This window comes from Dromiciops gliroides, chromosome 4 (genome assembly GCF_019393635.1).
Source record: "Dromiciops gliroides isolate mDroGli1 chromosome 4, mDroGli1.pri, whole genome shotgun sequence".
Classification (NCBI taxonomy): domain Eukaryota; kingdom Metazoa; phylum Chordata; class Mammalia; order Microbiotheria; family Microbiotheriidae; genus Dromiciops; species Dromiciops gliroides.
Genome location: NC_057864.1, coordinates 381992394 through 382008220, shown reverse-complemented (window position 1 = coordinate 382008220; position 15827 = coordinate 381992394). Strand labels below are relative to the sequence as shown.

General features: G+C 37.4%; 1 protein-coding gene across 2 annotated transcripts in view; it reads right to left on the bottom strand.

Annotated features, from left to right (window-relative positions):
- AIG1 (androgen induced 1) overlaps positions 1 to 15827 on the bottom strand; it is a 327250-nt gene that overhangs the window by 233339 nt on the left and 78084 nt on the right. For both annotated transcript variants that reach the window (XM_044004057.1, XM_044004058.1), the window contains exon 2: positions 14449 to 14604. In XM_044004057.1, coding sequence (XP_043859992.1) covers positions 14449 to 14604 — 156 coding nt within the window. The remainder of the gene's footprint in view (positions 1 to 14448; positions 14605 to 15827) is intronic.

Sequence of the window (15827 nt, the reverse complement as noted above, 5' to 3'; positions counted from 1 at the left end):
GGTTCAAGATGCAGTGGATGACCTTGGTGTCTTGAACGCCTGAGCAAGCTCTAAGCACTCCACAGAGCCTGCTTCAGCTGCCTTCATGGCTTCTTGGAACAAATTGTTCACATCTGCCTATTCCATTGGAGAAGTCTTCAAATAGGTGGGGTAGATTCCCCACCCCAAATCACCACCAAGTTTGAGGCCCATCAGTTACTCTCAACCTGGTTTAGCAGCAGTCCTGAAAAGGGGTTGGCAGGCCTCACACCAAAGACTAATACTAGTCCTCCCTGAACATGCCATACACCCCAAAGGGAGAAGACAGAGAGGGAAGGAGGAAAGGAGTGGGAGAGAGAAACAGTGGAGGGGAGGGAGGGAGGGAGGGAGGGAGGGAGAGAGGAGGGGGGGAATGAATATGAATTAGTTCTAACACTTGACCCTTTAGAGGACCTGGGGGAAGATGGATATGGTCAATATAGAGCCATGGGAGCTTAGGGGCAGTGGCTATACATCAGGAGGTGGAAGATCATTAAGCAGATGTGAGGCTGACAGTCCCTGCAGGAAGGAAATGGGAGGAAGCTTCCCATGCTAGTTTCCCAAGGCAAACCTTGTCAACCTTTGCTAATTATGGTTCTGGTAATGGCAGTAAAAACCTCATAACGCAGACAAGGAAAAAGCTCAGAGAAATTAAAAGATTTGCCCAAGGAACCCAGAAATAATAGGGCTTGTTCTTTCACCTCAAATTTAGGGCTTTTTCCATTGCGCTCTGCCATCCTTGCTATAAGGCATTCAGTTCCAGGCTTTGATTTACATTAAGCTTCATGCTTACAGATAAAGATGAGATAAGAACATGTAATCAGGAGTATTATGTGTTATCAAGAATTCTTTTCTTGCTGCCCATGCCTTCATGAAATCCCTAACCACCAGAATCCTTGCAACTGAGTTGTATTAATTTCAATACTTCAATAACCCATGAGCCCTCTCTCCTTTTAATCTTCTACATTTCATTAGACTATTTTCTTGAATTTTGGCAGCCAAAAAACCCACCTCATCAGCTATTTATTCATATCTATTTGCTTGCTTGCTTGTTTACTTACTCATGAGCTATTTATTAGCCCACTTTCTCAAAATGGGCCTCTCAGAACATAACTAGACAGTCCCTGATTACATCAGGCATACATATATGGGCTTGATTCATCACCACATCTATGCATGAACTCTTTCTGAATTGGCAAGACTTACTATGGCTTGCAGGATGCTGGCACAGCCCTGGAAAAGACAAGGCTACCTCTACCCCACTATAAGGCATAAGAGTCAAAATTTACTAAAGAACTAAATACCATGCCCCTCAAAAAACAAAAACTAAATCTTTTTTAAGTCAATCTCCTTCCTGCCAGGAGGCTTTTTGAAAGATTTTTCCCCCCTTCTGAACCATGGTTGGGAAAGTAACTTGTAAAACTATACTATATAGATTCTCTGGACAGAAAATGGCTGTTAGTTAAATGAGATTCCTTACTGAAAGCCTCTAGTGGCCAATCCTGAGGCCCCAAATCTTAGGGTGAGAGACAGGACAATAGACTATTTTGTCTGATTAACTGATTTGCCTGGAAAGTTTTCCCTCGATAAAAGAAAATAAATTGACCACAAACTAGTTTCATAAAATCTTTCGTTGGGTGGCTCTGCTCTGTTTATTAAGACAATGACGACTCCACCTAATGTACTAGTCTCTGTTTCTTGGCAAAAACAAACAAAAAACATTGCTTTATATTATGTAAAACAATAGTCTTTGACTTTACATCATACCTTCCTAAAAGCACAGAGACCATTAACTGAGGCAGTATTTCCCAAACTGTGGCCAAATAGTACTCAGTAAGGAATGAAAAAGGCTAGGGGCAGCTAGGTGGTGCAGTGGATAAAGCACGGGCCTGGATTCTGGAGAACCTGAGTTCAAATATGTCCACAGACATGTGACCCTGGGCAAGTCACTTAACCCCCACAGCCCTGAAAAACAAAACAAAACAAAACAAAAACAACAACAACAAAAGGATGAAAAAGGTTCAATGATAAAATGTCAATGTCAGGCAAACTATCTCTTCTAAAATATTAAATGTGAAATTATACAAATATCAAAAGTACCTCATATGGTGGCAATTTTCCAATATGAAAATGGATTTAATTCTATATCTTGTTACATTCCCCTCCTTTATCTCAAAATATCCCATACTCCTAAAGCCCTAGGCCAAAATGTGTACTATCTGACAATATATTTCAGATCCCAAAAGGTTTTATGGTTAAGTGACTTGGGGAAACACTGAACTCAAGAGTGTTGGGTAATTTAATAATCACTTAACAAAAGCACTTAATCCTTATGATAAGACCCTGCTTTCACATATCAAGAACAAGTTTATCATGTTAATGTATGATGTCTCAATTCTGTACTCAATTACTGAAATGAGGTGAAAGAGCCAGGGAAAAGAATGAGGTTATTATTATTCTTTTCTCTCTGTTTTTTTGCACACAAAGCTAAGCTTGCTAAAACTTGGAGTCAGCAAGAAATACTGAATATTTGTACCAACTCATCGGGCCTTCAACTGTGAAAAAAAATTTCTCAGCAAAGGAATAAGCAAGAAGTTTTGATCCCCAGGATTTTAGCTGAGGAAAAAGAAACCTGATGGCTATGAAGTCATAGGGGGGAAAAAGATGCATTTATAGTTGTTCAAAACCCCATATTTTTATCTATTTTATATTTTTATAGACTCCTAAATGAAAATCTTAAGTCAGCTGATGCTTTATTTGAGCAGCTGGACATACACAATATGCAATATATTACTGAAAGAAAGTAGAGTTCATTTGTCATAGAGGTACCCAAGTATGGTTCACTTGTCCATGGGTTATTATTACTCAATTGTTGGTGTGGGGATAAAGAAGGGCAATCAGAAAACACAAGAAGCCTGTATTTTGGTGAATGGCAAATGATCTTCATTAGACGTTGTTTTATTATCTCTGAAACATCCTATGAGGATTTTTCTTAGAGGATTTTCTGAATATTCAGATTAAAGGTGAAATTTTAGTGAAGGGTCCAGCCATTTGAAAATTAATTTGGAACTATACCCCCATCAAAGTCACTAAACTGTGCATAGCCTTTGACTGAGTAATACCACTAAGCTTACTCACCAAAAAGATCAAATAAAAATATTTTGAGCACCTCTTTTTCCAGTGGAAAAGAACTGGAAACTAAAGGGGTATCCTTCAATCGGGGAATGGATGAACAAATTGTGGTGTGTAAATATAATCAAATGTTTATTGTACTGGAAGAAATGAAGAGAGGGATAACTTATCAACCTGGGAAGACTTATATGAACTGATGCAGAGCGAATTGAGCAGAACCAGGAGAACAAGTTAAAGAACAGCAACTACATTAAGAAAAACAACTTGGAAACAGACTTAAGAATTATGATCAATGACCAATCATGATTCCAAGGAACCACTGATCAAACTTATTATTCACCTTCTGCCAGGGAGGTAATGAACTAAAGGTGCAGAATGAGATATAGTTTTTGTTTTAAAACACCATTCACCAGTATGGTGTCATTGTGGACATGGCTAATGCAGGCATTTATTTTACTTGACTGCATATTTGATAGAAGGGTTTTATATATCAAAGCTCTCATCATGCCTGGGATAAAATGTGAACTCAGATCTGACTCCAAGTCTACTGCATTGTACACCACCTCACTGCTTCTTGGGTAGATGTGACCTGGCAACTTCTGCAGGTACTGAAGTTCTTGCCTCCAGGAAAGAAAATTCTTGACACCAATGTCCTTGGCACTGTCAAATGATTCAACATTAGAAATAGATTTGGTTTTGTTATCTGCTTTGCCACTGCACTCAAAGGACCACAGGGCCTTTCAATCTGGTTTGTAGAAGATTCTTCCTACATGTGTTGCTTCCCTCTATCTGAATGTGAGTTTTTTAAGAACAAAGACTCAATTGTTCTTCTATTTGTATCTCCAGCTCTTAGCACATAGTAAGAGTATAATATAAGTTTTTTCATTTATTCCAATTTCTATCAAGCCTAATTTCTCAAATACATGGAAAATGTGCCCACATCTACAAACCATTTTAATGGTCGATGCATATGTCCCACTTAGATACAAAATGAAAGAACTTTTGCAGGAGAAAGGAAACATTTGGAAGGCCCTTTGAAAATGCATTCTTCCAAGACACAGGGGAGAGAATGAGTCAGGATAGCTGGATGGTCTATGTCAGGTCTTTCCTATCCACTTAAGCCAGATCTGTGTCTTGATTTTTGCATCTGATATGCTTGGAAGAAAATAAAGATGATGAATGAGAATATTTTGTACACTGCCAAGTACTGACTACCTGACACAGAATAAGCAAATGACAAGCATGGTCAATTCTCAGATACAACTACATGTTTTCTTGAGGGGGAAATGTGTTAAGTCTGGATTCTGGCCAACTAAGATGGCAAACTTTGATCCACACATAAACCAGGGAATAGGTACAATGCATTTCTTTTGTTTTGTTTTTGTTTTTATGGGGAAATGTTGGGGTTAAGTGACTTGCCCAGGGCCACACAGCTAGTATGTGTCAAGTGTCTGGGGCCAGATTTGAACTCAGGTACTCCTGAATCCAGGGCCAGTGCTTTATCCACTACACCACCTAGCTGCCCAAATGCATTTCTTTTGACACTGCCAATCACACAGGAAGACATTGTTTCCTTTTCAAGCTGGAAAAAAAGTCGATAGGCAGTGGAGGTGGAGAAGAATGGATGGGAAGGAAGAGAGGAGGAGATGAGAGTAGGTAGAAGAGACTTATCTAATAGGAGTTAGTTTGGGCCTGATCTGTTTTGTTTTGCTTTGTTTTCTTTTTTAAAGACCAATCACCAGTACTCAGTCTCCTTGTGCCTAACACTGGTATCCATATATGTTGACATTTTTAGAAGACGAATTTTGTCTCTGTTTTACAGTGAACACAACATTATCTGTGTCAGTGTTATCAATCCTCTCTGTTTTTGTATTTTCCTGATGATGAATCCCACAGAACATAAGTGAACTTTGTGAGTATGCATGTTTGTGTGTTTACATCCCCAGGTCCCAGAACACTGGAGATGTTTGACAAATACTTGTTTAATGAACTACAAAGGCTCTTGAGTGGTGTACATCACAGGGAAAGAACATCTACTCTGTTCCCTAAAAAGACTTTTATCAAATTTTTGTCTAGAGTAAGGGTTTTCAACCTGGTAGGTGGTGCAGTGGACAGAGTGTTGGGCCTGGAGTCAGGACGACTCATCTTCCTGAGTACCAATCTGGCCTCGGACACTAAGTGACCCTGGGCAAGTCACTTAACCCTATGTGCCTCGGTTTCTTCATATGTAAAATGAGGAGAAGGAAATGGAAAATTATTCCAGTATCTTTGCCAAGAAAACCCCAAATGGGTCACAAACAGTTGGACACAACCCAAACAACTGAACCATGAACAAGATGGATTTCAGGGAGTCCTTAACAAGGATGGGATAAAATTACATATTAATTTCAATATAATTCTATATAATCCTTCAAAATCCTATGTAATTTCTTTTACAAAATCAAAAACCTTATTCTGAGGAGTACATAAATTTAACCAGACTGGTAAAGGAATCCATGACACAAAAAAATTAAGTATTCCCAATCTAGAGAATGTAAACTCTGGAAAAGACCATATATAGTTAGTATAATAAGGAAATATATCCTTCACATATCCCCTGCAATGCTTAGAGACCTGTTAAATGTGTATCCTTGAAAATATGGTGGGAGGAGCTGGGTGGCACAGTGGATAAAGCACCAGCCCTGGATTCAAATCTAGCCTCAGACACTTGACACTTACTAACTGTGTGACCCTGGGCAAGTCACTTGACCCTCATTGCCCAGAGGTGGGGGGGAGAGGGAGGGAGAAAGGGGAGGGAGGAATGAATGGGAATATGGTAAAAGAACTTAAGCTGGAGGGCTAAACTAAGTAATTCTTTCTAAAGCTTTGCTTAGGAATCCGCAAATTAGCATTATGCCACAGAGCTGACCAAATAAAAATTCTGACTTGCTCTAGGAAAGAACTACTTTTTCAAATAGTTGGCATTGCTATTTCTTCAGAGAGAAGTACAAATTGGTATCAACAGAATTTTAGTAGACAAATATCAGAAATCATTTTTACATTAAGAACTAGAAAAGAAGTGTAAGATGAACTTTCCGGTGAGGTCTATTGTGTCTGTTTTTGACACGATATCTCAGTTTTTATTTCTTCCACATTTTACTTTTGTTCACCTCAAAATCTGATGTCTTTTTCTTTCTGCCTTTTGTATTGTATGGATGTTAATTTCTGACTTTATAATTTATCATAACAAGCTAATGTTTCTATAAGCACTTTTTCACAGTCCTTTGAAGTAATGATATGTAAAATCATGCCATTCATTTATAGACCAAATATACTAAGTCAGGATTATTTCTTGTGCATAAGAAATCAGTTTAGCAGGCAATGAAGATACTGATCTACTCAACATCCAGTTAAAAAAGAGCAAAAAGGGGGCAGCTCTGTGGCGCAGTGGATAGAGAGAGCACCGGCCCTGGAGTTCGGAGGACCTGAGTTCAAATCCGACCTCAGACACTTAACACTTACCAGCTGTGTGACCCTGGGCAAGTCACTTAACCCCAATTGCCTCACTAAAAAATAAAATAAAATAAAACAAAAAAGAGCAAAAAGAAGACTGCTTTGCAGGTGAGAGTGTGAGTGAAATCAAGACAGGAACAAAAGATGATGAATATATATCTTGAGACAATCACAAGTTTTCAGTGGTGAAAAAAGTCATGTGGTTCTTTTTTCCCCCCGTTTTATAAACAGGAAGGAAAAGCATCTGTTTCCTCTTATAATCATAAATGCTATCAAATTCCTATCCTTTCTCATATTTACAAACTATTCATAGATTTAAAATATATATTAATTAGTTTGTCCATTTTATACTTGAAATCAAATTATTATTATTATTATTATATTTAATCACTGAAATACAGCACCGAAAATCTGTAGTTTTTTTTTAAATTAGGGGGCTATATTTGAATTTCATTTTCACATTCTATACATTTGGGGGGGCAGGCAATAAGGGTTAAGTGACTTGTCCAAGGTCACACAGCCAGTAAGTGTCAAGTGTCTGAGGCCTGATTTGAACTCAGCGGGTGCTTTTATCTGCACCACCTAGCTGCTCCCACATTCTATACATTTTAAATATGAGACTCTAAGCCAGGGGCTCTTAACCTGGGGGTGGGGCCCATGGCGAGATTATACCAAAAATTACCTTAGGATAATTTCAAACTAAGCGATGTGTCAAATTCATTGGATTACAGCATCACAGAATTTTGGAGCTGAAAGCACCCATTTAGTTCAATCCATATTCCAAAAAGGATTTCCCACTATAATATCTCCTAAAGTGTAAATACAATCTCTAACTAAAGACCTCTTCAGCAGCTCATTCCAATTTTGGACAGCTCTAATTGTTAAGAAGTTTTTCTTGCGAGCTGTGTGACCCTGGGCAAGTCACTTAACCCCCATTGCCCTGCCCCCCCTCAAAAAAGTTTTTCTTGACATCAAGTCTAAATTTGACTCTTTTGCAACTTTTACCCATTCTTTGCTCTTGACAAGCCCAATACCTCTTTACATGACAACTCTTCAAATATCTGAACATAAGAGGTATCATATCTTTCACGACCGTCTATTTGATTTGATTTAAAAACATTTAGGCTTATTAACAGCCTGAATTCTTCCAACCAATCCTATACGAGATGAACTCAAGGTACTTTAAAATTATAGCTGCCCTTCTTAGGACATTGTCCAATTTACCAGTGTTCATAAACTGTAGTGCCTAGAACTGAACAGAACAATTCCAATTTGGTCTAACCAGGGTCACTTATTGCTTCCTTATTCCTAGAAGCTATGTCTCTCTTAATTCAACTAATGATCACATAAACTTTTGGGCCTATCACATCACAGGAATGACTCAAACTGAGGGGACAGTACAGTAAAACCACACCCCCCTGATGTTTTTCAGACAAACTACTTACTAGTTATGCCTCCTCCATCTTGAACTTGTTTATTTTTTTGAAGCCTTTAACGATTTTACATTTTTGTAAAGTGAACAGAACCAAGAGAACATTGTGCGCAGAGACAGCTATACTGTTTGATGAAGAACTGTGCCTCAGACACTTGAAACTTACTAGCTGTGTGACCCTGGGCAAGTCACTTAACCCTCATTGCCCTGCAAAAAAACCCCAAAACAAGAATTTATCAAATTGCCACTCATGAGTGTATATATTTTGTCATCTTCATATATTTTGGGGCTACCCATGTCTAGTCTAATAGCAATAAAAATGTCACCTGGCAATAGTTATCCGTAAATTCATAGGATACAAAGAAATGTAAGGTTTTCCTTTTGCTTCTAACAAAGTTCAGTTCTTCCAAGCACGTGATGTCATAGGAACATACTTCTTTAAAAAGATAACGAGATCCAGAAACAAATATCAAATGCCAAGGGACACAGTCCAGGGGTTATCCCTAAAAAATGAGTCAAAAGGCATTAGTAGCCATGGTGGTTTCTGGTCATAAGCACCACTAACCAAGGCCAGTTTTTCACACAGAAGCAAAAATATAAATCAAAATGATAAATGTTGTGTTCATTCAGACAATGAACATATACATCTTCAAGGTTATGCTGAAAACACAACTCTACTTATCTGTAATTTGAATACTTTTCTTTTTTTTTGTCCTTGGGATAAAGAGTCCTATGAAGTAGCCTCTAGGTCAACCAGTCAAATACTCATAATTAGTGATTCCTGTCCACATAAAGAGATTACTGTAAACTCTCAATTAACCTCATTACTTCCAGAAGCTTTAGTGTAGATAATACAAATCCTGGATTATCTTAGCCAGGGCTTTCCTGGAGGAAAAGGGACAGGGGAAAATCCTGAGAGGCAAGAAACTGAGATTGTTGATTCCAGAAAGAAGTCTAACACAAAGGTAATGAATTTCCCCTACCCGTTTTATAAAACAGATAATTATTCCTAGAAATGTTTTAATAGGAAAAACAAAAACCAAAAAATCAAAACTTGAAGCAGAGGAAGAGAACACATCACCAGAAGCCTGTATATTCCTTAATGCGGGTGACAGTGCGATTAGAATTATTATAATAGCAAGGCTGGTTTACTAATTTCTAACACATGAATAAAAACCTTCTAGAATTTTGTCCACCAGGATGTGGATTCTTGATCCAAGGATAGATTTCAAGGAATGTATGAACTTGGATGAGAAAAAAAGAAACTTGACTTTTACTAACTTCTACCTGGAGGAAAGGGAAAGGGAGAGGGAGAGGTATTTATTAATTACTTACTTAATAATATATCAATCCCTTTGCTAGAAAGGACATCAGAGACCATCTAACCTAACCCCTCATTTTATATATGACTTGCCCAATGTCCCACAGAGCTAGGATCAAACTCAAGTTTTCAGATTCCAAATCTATGTCTCTTACCACACCATGGATATAAAAATATACACATGTGTGCCTACATATGTTGAAATAAAAGTACATTTTCTAATTAGCAGCACTAATGCCCTGAGCTGCATTCAAATGAAATTTTAACTGGCTTTGTAGTTTGTATTAGTAAAAGGTACAAAAAGGACATTGTGGCTTTGTTATTACCTTGAAAATACTGAAATAAATGGCTTTATTTTAGTATAGACTAAATAAATATTTTCATTTAGTAAGTAAAAATATTAAAACATTTTCAGTTCAGTTGTATCTGACAGTGACCTCATTTGGGGATTTCTTGGCAAAGATTCTGGAGTGGCTTGCCATTTCCTTTACAGCTCATTTTACAGATAAGAAATTAAGGCAAACAGGGTTGAGTGACTTGCCCAGGGTTACACAGTTAGTATGTTTTTGAGACAGGATTTGAACTCAGGAAAATAGTTATTTCTGATTCTGAGGTCAGTACTCTATTCACTGTGCCACCTAACTACCCTAAAATATTTGTATAAACTATAATAATGCTTTAAGTTTTGCAAAGTTTTTTACAAATATTATTTCATTTTACCTTCACAAAAAACCTAGGAGGTAAATGTTATTATTATCTCCATTTTACAGATAAAGAAACTGAAGCAGACCGAAGTCAAATGACTGGCCCAATATCACACAGCTAGCAAATGTCAAAAGGCCATATCTGAACCCAGGGCTTCCTGATTCCAGGTCAAGCTCTCTATCAACTGAACCACACAAGTGCCTCAACATCCTGGACATGTATACATACACACATATGCAAATATAAACATATATGCATACAGACATAAAAATATTTAAAGAAAAAATGTCATAGACTCAAGTTTAAGAACTCCATTCTTAGCTGCCTAGACCCCTGAAAAGTTAACTTACTTACTCAGTACCATACGGAATTCCTCTGGCTTCACAATCAGTTCTCTACCCACTAGGCCACAGTGCCACTAGTTTAGCAAACATTGCATAGATTAAACAGTCTTTGAGAGACTTGCCTGGGAACCTTAACCAACATTTATAACATTATTTCTATGTGAAAATAATTTTGAGCTCCAAATAACTAACAAATGAACATTTGGAAGAGAACTCATTTACACAATAGGAACTAAATGCCTATACTTTACCTGTGACTATGAGACAGAAAGGCAACATACATTTAAATAGGTAAGTCAGAAGAGAAATTGTGGCTCAATGTCACATGTAATGACCCCAACTCTTCCAAGTCAACTGTCATATTTGGCCCCTCTTCCCAAAGTGAGATGGCGAAGTCAACTAGACCACTTACCATTTTATATCTGCGCCTTTGTTTATTTCATGACTGGTTTTAAAGAAGTTGGCTGATTTTGGTCAAATTTTACAGCCATCAAGGGGTATCAAAACAGACTTTAAGCTTTATTTGTGCATTCATTTCATCTAGAAACCAAAAGGCATCTTATAAAATTTTCAAATGGGCAAATCTTACATGATTTCACCAAGGCCTAAAGTTCACAGAAACCCTATTAAAATAATTTTTATATATCTCAATTCAACCACCCCTGATTTCCTTCAAAGCTCAAGTCAAATACTAATTCTTCCATGAGGTTATTTATAATCTACTACTCCTCCCTCTCCACGGGTTGGAGTGCTTCCTCTCCCAAAGCGAGCTTTGTACATACATACATACATACATATATATGTGTATGTGTATGTGTGTGTGTGTGTGTGTGTGTGTGTGTGTATTGCTTCCTCTTATAAGATATAAGCTATTTGAAGGCAGGGACTGTTTCATTTTTGCCTTTTGAAGTCCCAAGGCCTGCACAGTAAAGAACAAGGCTCAAAGTAAGAACTTAATAAATGCTTGTTAATTGCTTGAACAAATATTAAGTGCCTAATATGTTCACGGCACTATACTTAGGAGCTGGGGATATAAAGATAAAAATGAAACAACATTCCTGGCCTTCAAGATGAAAACATTCTACTAATTATCCATTTTTTATGAGTTCACAGGCCAATTAAACTAATTTTAAATAAACCAAGCTTATTAACTCAGTAGTGACAAATAACAATATTGATGAACAAAGTAAATTCAGCAAGGTTTCAACTCAATCCACTCAGTATTTTGTTTTTTTCTTTGTTTCACGACAACATTCAAAGGAATTGATTTTTACCTATTTGTGGTTTTTGTCTGCCATGTTAATACACATTTTCAAACTGGCTTATATTCTGTAACTTTTATTTTAGTGGAGTTATCTTACTAAAAATAGTTTTGGTTGATCACCTTTAAATAAAACAGGTTTGTAAATTTATTGAAGACTGAATTTTTAAAATAAATTTTATTGATATCTTCTAACTTGTATATTTGCACTGATTTCATAACCAAAACAGCTTCTGCTTTAGAATTAGAGAATGCTACTTAATTAGCCCTAGCAGCAAATGGACAATAGTGTAGTAGGCTCAGTAGCATATGTACCTAACAAAGGTCGATCTCGATTCTATTTGAACCTGGGCAATTCCTAGGTATTCTTTTCTTTTTTTTGGGGGGGGTGGGGAAGTTGGGGTTAAGTGACTTACCCAGGGTCACACAGCTAGTAAGTGTTAAGTGTTTGAGGCCGGATTTGAACTCAGGTCTTCCTGAATCCAGGGCCAGTGCTCTATCAACTGCACCGCCTAGCTGCCCCTAATTCCTAGGTATTCTTAAAGCTAATAAGACTTACCTCCTATCCCTTATTCCTTTTTAACAAGTCTGTGTATACCCATGTTATATAGGAGTTGATTAGAATGAACTCTTTGCCAATGGTTACATACACAACTAGTCCTAGACAAATCTGCAAGTTTGATCTGTTTGAATTTAGCTCCTTTTTTTATTCACCCTCCCTAACTCTCCTTGTTTCAAATACTAAATGACTTCCCTCATATCAAGAACTATCCTCAGGTAGTGTCCTGATGTCACTTACACCTTAGTCTGAATTTAAGGAATATTTGCACCTTAATTCAGAAGATCTAAGTTTGAGTTCTGGCTCTCTCATTTTACTAGCTATATTATCATGAGTCACAAGTCACTTAATCTTACCTTTGAGCAAAACAAGACCCAGCAGGCAGTCAGGCAAGGATATTGCCAAAGAAATTGCCAGAATCCTTGAGTTTCTGTCTTATGCCTAACCATGACTAAACAAAGGGGACATTAGAGAACCAAAGGACAGCTGCCAGAATTCATAATTATTCTTGGTGCCTATATTAAAGTTTTGTAATTAAAGGCTATGATCTTGGGGGGAGGTAGAGCATAGTTTTGCTAACTTTTTTTTTTTTACTATAAAAGCTCCTTTTCTGGATTTCCTAATAGCAAAACAAAAAATCACAAAGGAAACATCAGAGATAGGAAATGCTAACCGTACAGAACCGAAATACATGAGTTAATGCTACAACAAGCACCTCAAATAGCTTATTTCTCTTACAGCTTCCCACACTAAATTGCTTAACTTGGAAGGTGATTTCTTCATGCTGAAAGTGAAGTTAACTTTGAAGCCTGTCCTCATAGAACTGGTTTTAAATTTATAAGATAAGTCCAAGGGAGGAAGTCTTAGCTAACACCTAAGGCATTTAACTCCATATACTCATACTCTTATGGTCATACAAGCCACCATAATAACAACAACAACAACAACAATAATAATAATAATAATAATAACTAACAATAAACTGCCAGGCTCTGTGCTAAGTGCTATATGATTATCATCTCATTTGATCCTCACTACATCCCTAGGAAGTAAGTGCTATTTAGTATTCCCATTTTACAGATGGGGAAACTGAGGCCGACTGAGGATAAGTGACTTGCCTAGGAAGATAAAGATAGTGTCTGAGGCTGGATTTGAAGATTGTATTGAGTCCAGGCACAGCTACCCTGAACATAGGTGACTAAGAGACAAAGGTTTGAGGGAATGAGGAGTGGAGATGTGCCTAGACATTCTTGAAACAACTTGCCCAGTTTCATCTGTCCTTGGCATTGTCCTCAAGATCTGGAAGCCAGGTCTAGCTCACAGAGCTCCAACATTCCCCATCTCACAGAGAATTAAATCCCTGGAGCATCTGGCTCATCCGATTTCTGCCACAATGAAGAGAACAAATGGATGGGAAAGGTAGGAACCTCTCAAGTGACAGCCAGGATGCCTACTAGACTCTCACTTTTCCTCCATTTAAGAAATCAATGCCAGTATCTGGAGGCATCTGCTGGTTTATAAAGTGACAGATGGATATAAGAAGAGCCAAAGGATGGCTTTCAGGGACAGCCTTTTGGCTTTCTCAACGTGCAGTCCTCTCAGACATAGGTATAGGCCATTTGGGCTCTTCTTTGACCCATGCGATCACATACCAGTTGACAAGAGCTGGGCCAAGAATAGCACTTTTACTCACACGGTCACAAAAACACAAATTGAGGTGTGCTTGAAACACTATCTCCATTTATAGATCTAGCTAGGCTGAAATTTACAGTATCTGGTGGTGACTTGGATGAAGCCATTGAAAGGGTGATGTGGTCTCTCTGTTTTGACATTAGGTGCTTTTCATTCTTGCCAAGGTAATTAAATTAGGAAGGACACCTAACTGAACAGAGACAGTTCAGCCCTGGTTGTTAAGTAGCATTACCTAAAATGATATTAAGCAATAATATAGTTTGGAAAGGGGAATAAGGAATGGGAGGTGAGTCTTATCAGCTTTAAGAATACTTCAAGACCTGTCCAGAATCAAAAAAAGTTTAGGGTTTTAGCTGATCATAAGATCTCTCATTAGGAGGCAATCATGGATCCCTTTTAATAAAAAAAAAATCTCAATTTATTTCTAAAAGGTCTGACAATAAGACAGAAATCATATCCATGGTTAAAATAATTCCTTATTACTATACTTACTACACCAACAGGAAAAGCCAAGACAGCCAACATCCAGTCACGGAGAGAGATGAGTTTCTTTAACTGTCTTTCTTGCTCTTGGTTACTACTCCCTCTGGTCAGGAGACTGGAAAGGTCAGTCAGTACACAAATTCCAAAAAAGACAGCCTGGACAACCTATAAGGAAATAACACCCCATGTCAACACTGATATAACATCCAAAAAGAACGATGCAATGGGACAACAAATTATCATTTTAAAAGACTGATCCTTTATATCAAATGGATTGATTAAAAATAGCAAATGAAGAACCTTTAAATAGCAAACTCTCTACTTAAATATCCTTCCCTCAGATGGAAAAGAAGAAGCAAAGTAGCATTTCCCACCTGACTTTTCAGCCAAGGGAAAGTTCAACTGTAATGGGTCACCCTTTATGCTCTGAAGACTGCTATCCCATTTGCTCAGGTAGACAAAGACAAAGCAGCTAGTGCTGCTGCTGTAGGCTCACTAAGGTTGAAACCAGATTCAAGTTCACCCACTACCTTCCTTCCTTCCCTTCTTTTTGAGGTACTTTCATTTTTTTATTCCATTTGTTTTTTATTTTGAACTTAAACACCAAATAAAATGAGCATTTCCATATACAATGTAGAACAGAAGAGGAGCACTGTACACGAATCTGTTGATACATAACAGGGATTATGTATAACTTCAACAGGTAACTTTAAAAGCTATCCTGCTTGTCTGTATTTTCTTAGGGACTTCATTCTGTCTTCTCATTTAAGGAGCAGGGTTGGGGGAGAGTAGTCCTATCCCTAAAACTTCTCTCCCTTCTCCCAAATATGAAAATATAAAACAACAAAAAATCTTGTAATAAATATACACTTTCAAGCAAAAAAAAAATTCTTTTATTGGCCATGTCTACAAATTTATGTCTCATTCTGCATCTTGTATTCATCACCTTTCTGTCAAGAGATGAGTAGCATGTTTCATTGTTGTTCCTTTAGAATTGTGTTAGTCATTGCATGATTACAATTCTTAAAATATTTCAAAGTTATTTGCCTTTAAAATGTTGTTGTATAAATTTTTCTCCTGGTTCTGTTCACTTAATTCTACATAGTTCATGCAATTCTTCCCAAGTTTCCTAAAAACCCACCTCTTTCATTTCTTAGGAGCCAATAATATTCCATTGCATTCACATATTTTAAATTGTTCATACATTCTTCAATTTATGGGTACACCTCCTTAGTTTCCAGGTCTTTGCCGCTACAAAAAGAGAATATTTTTCTACATGGTTCCTTTTCCTCTTTCTTGGGAGAGCAAATTAGATACACAACTATAATGAGATATACCAGTATAGAAAATCAGAAACAAAGTTAAAGGACTTATTCTTTGCATATAAA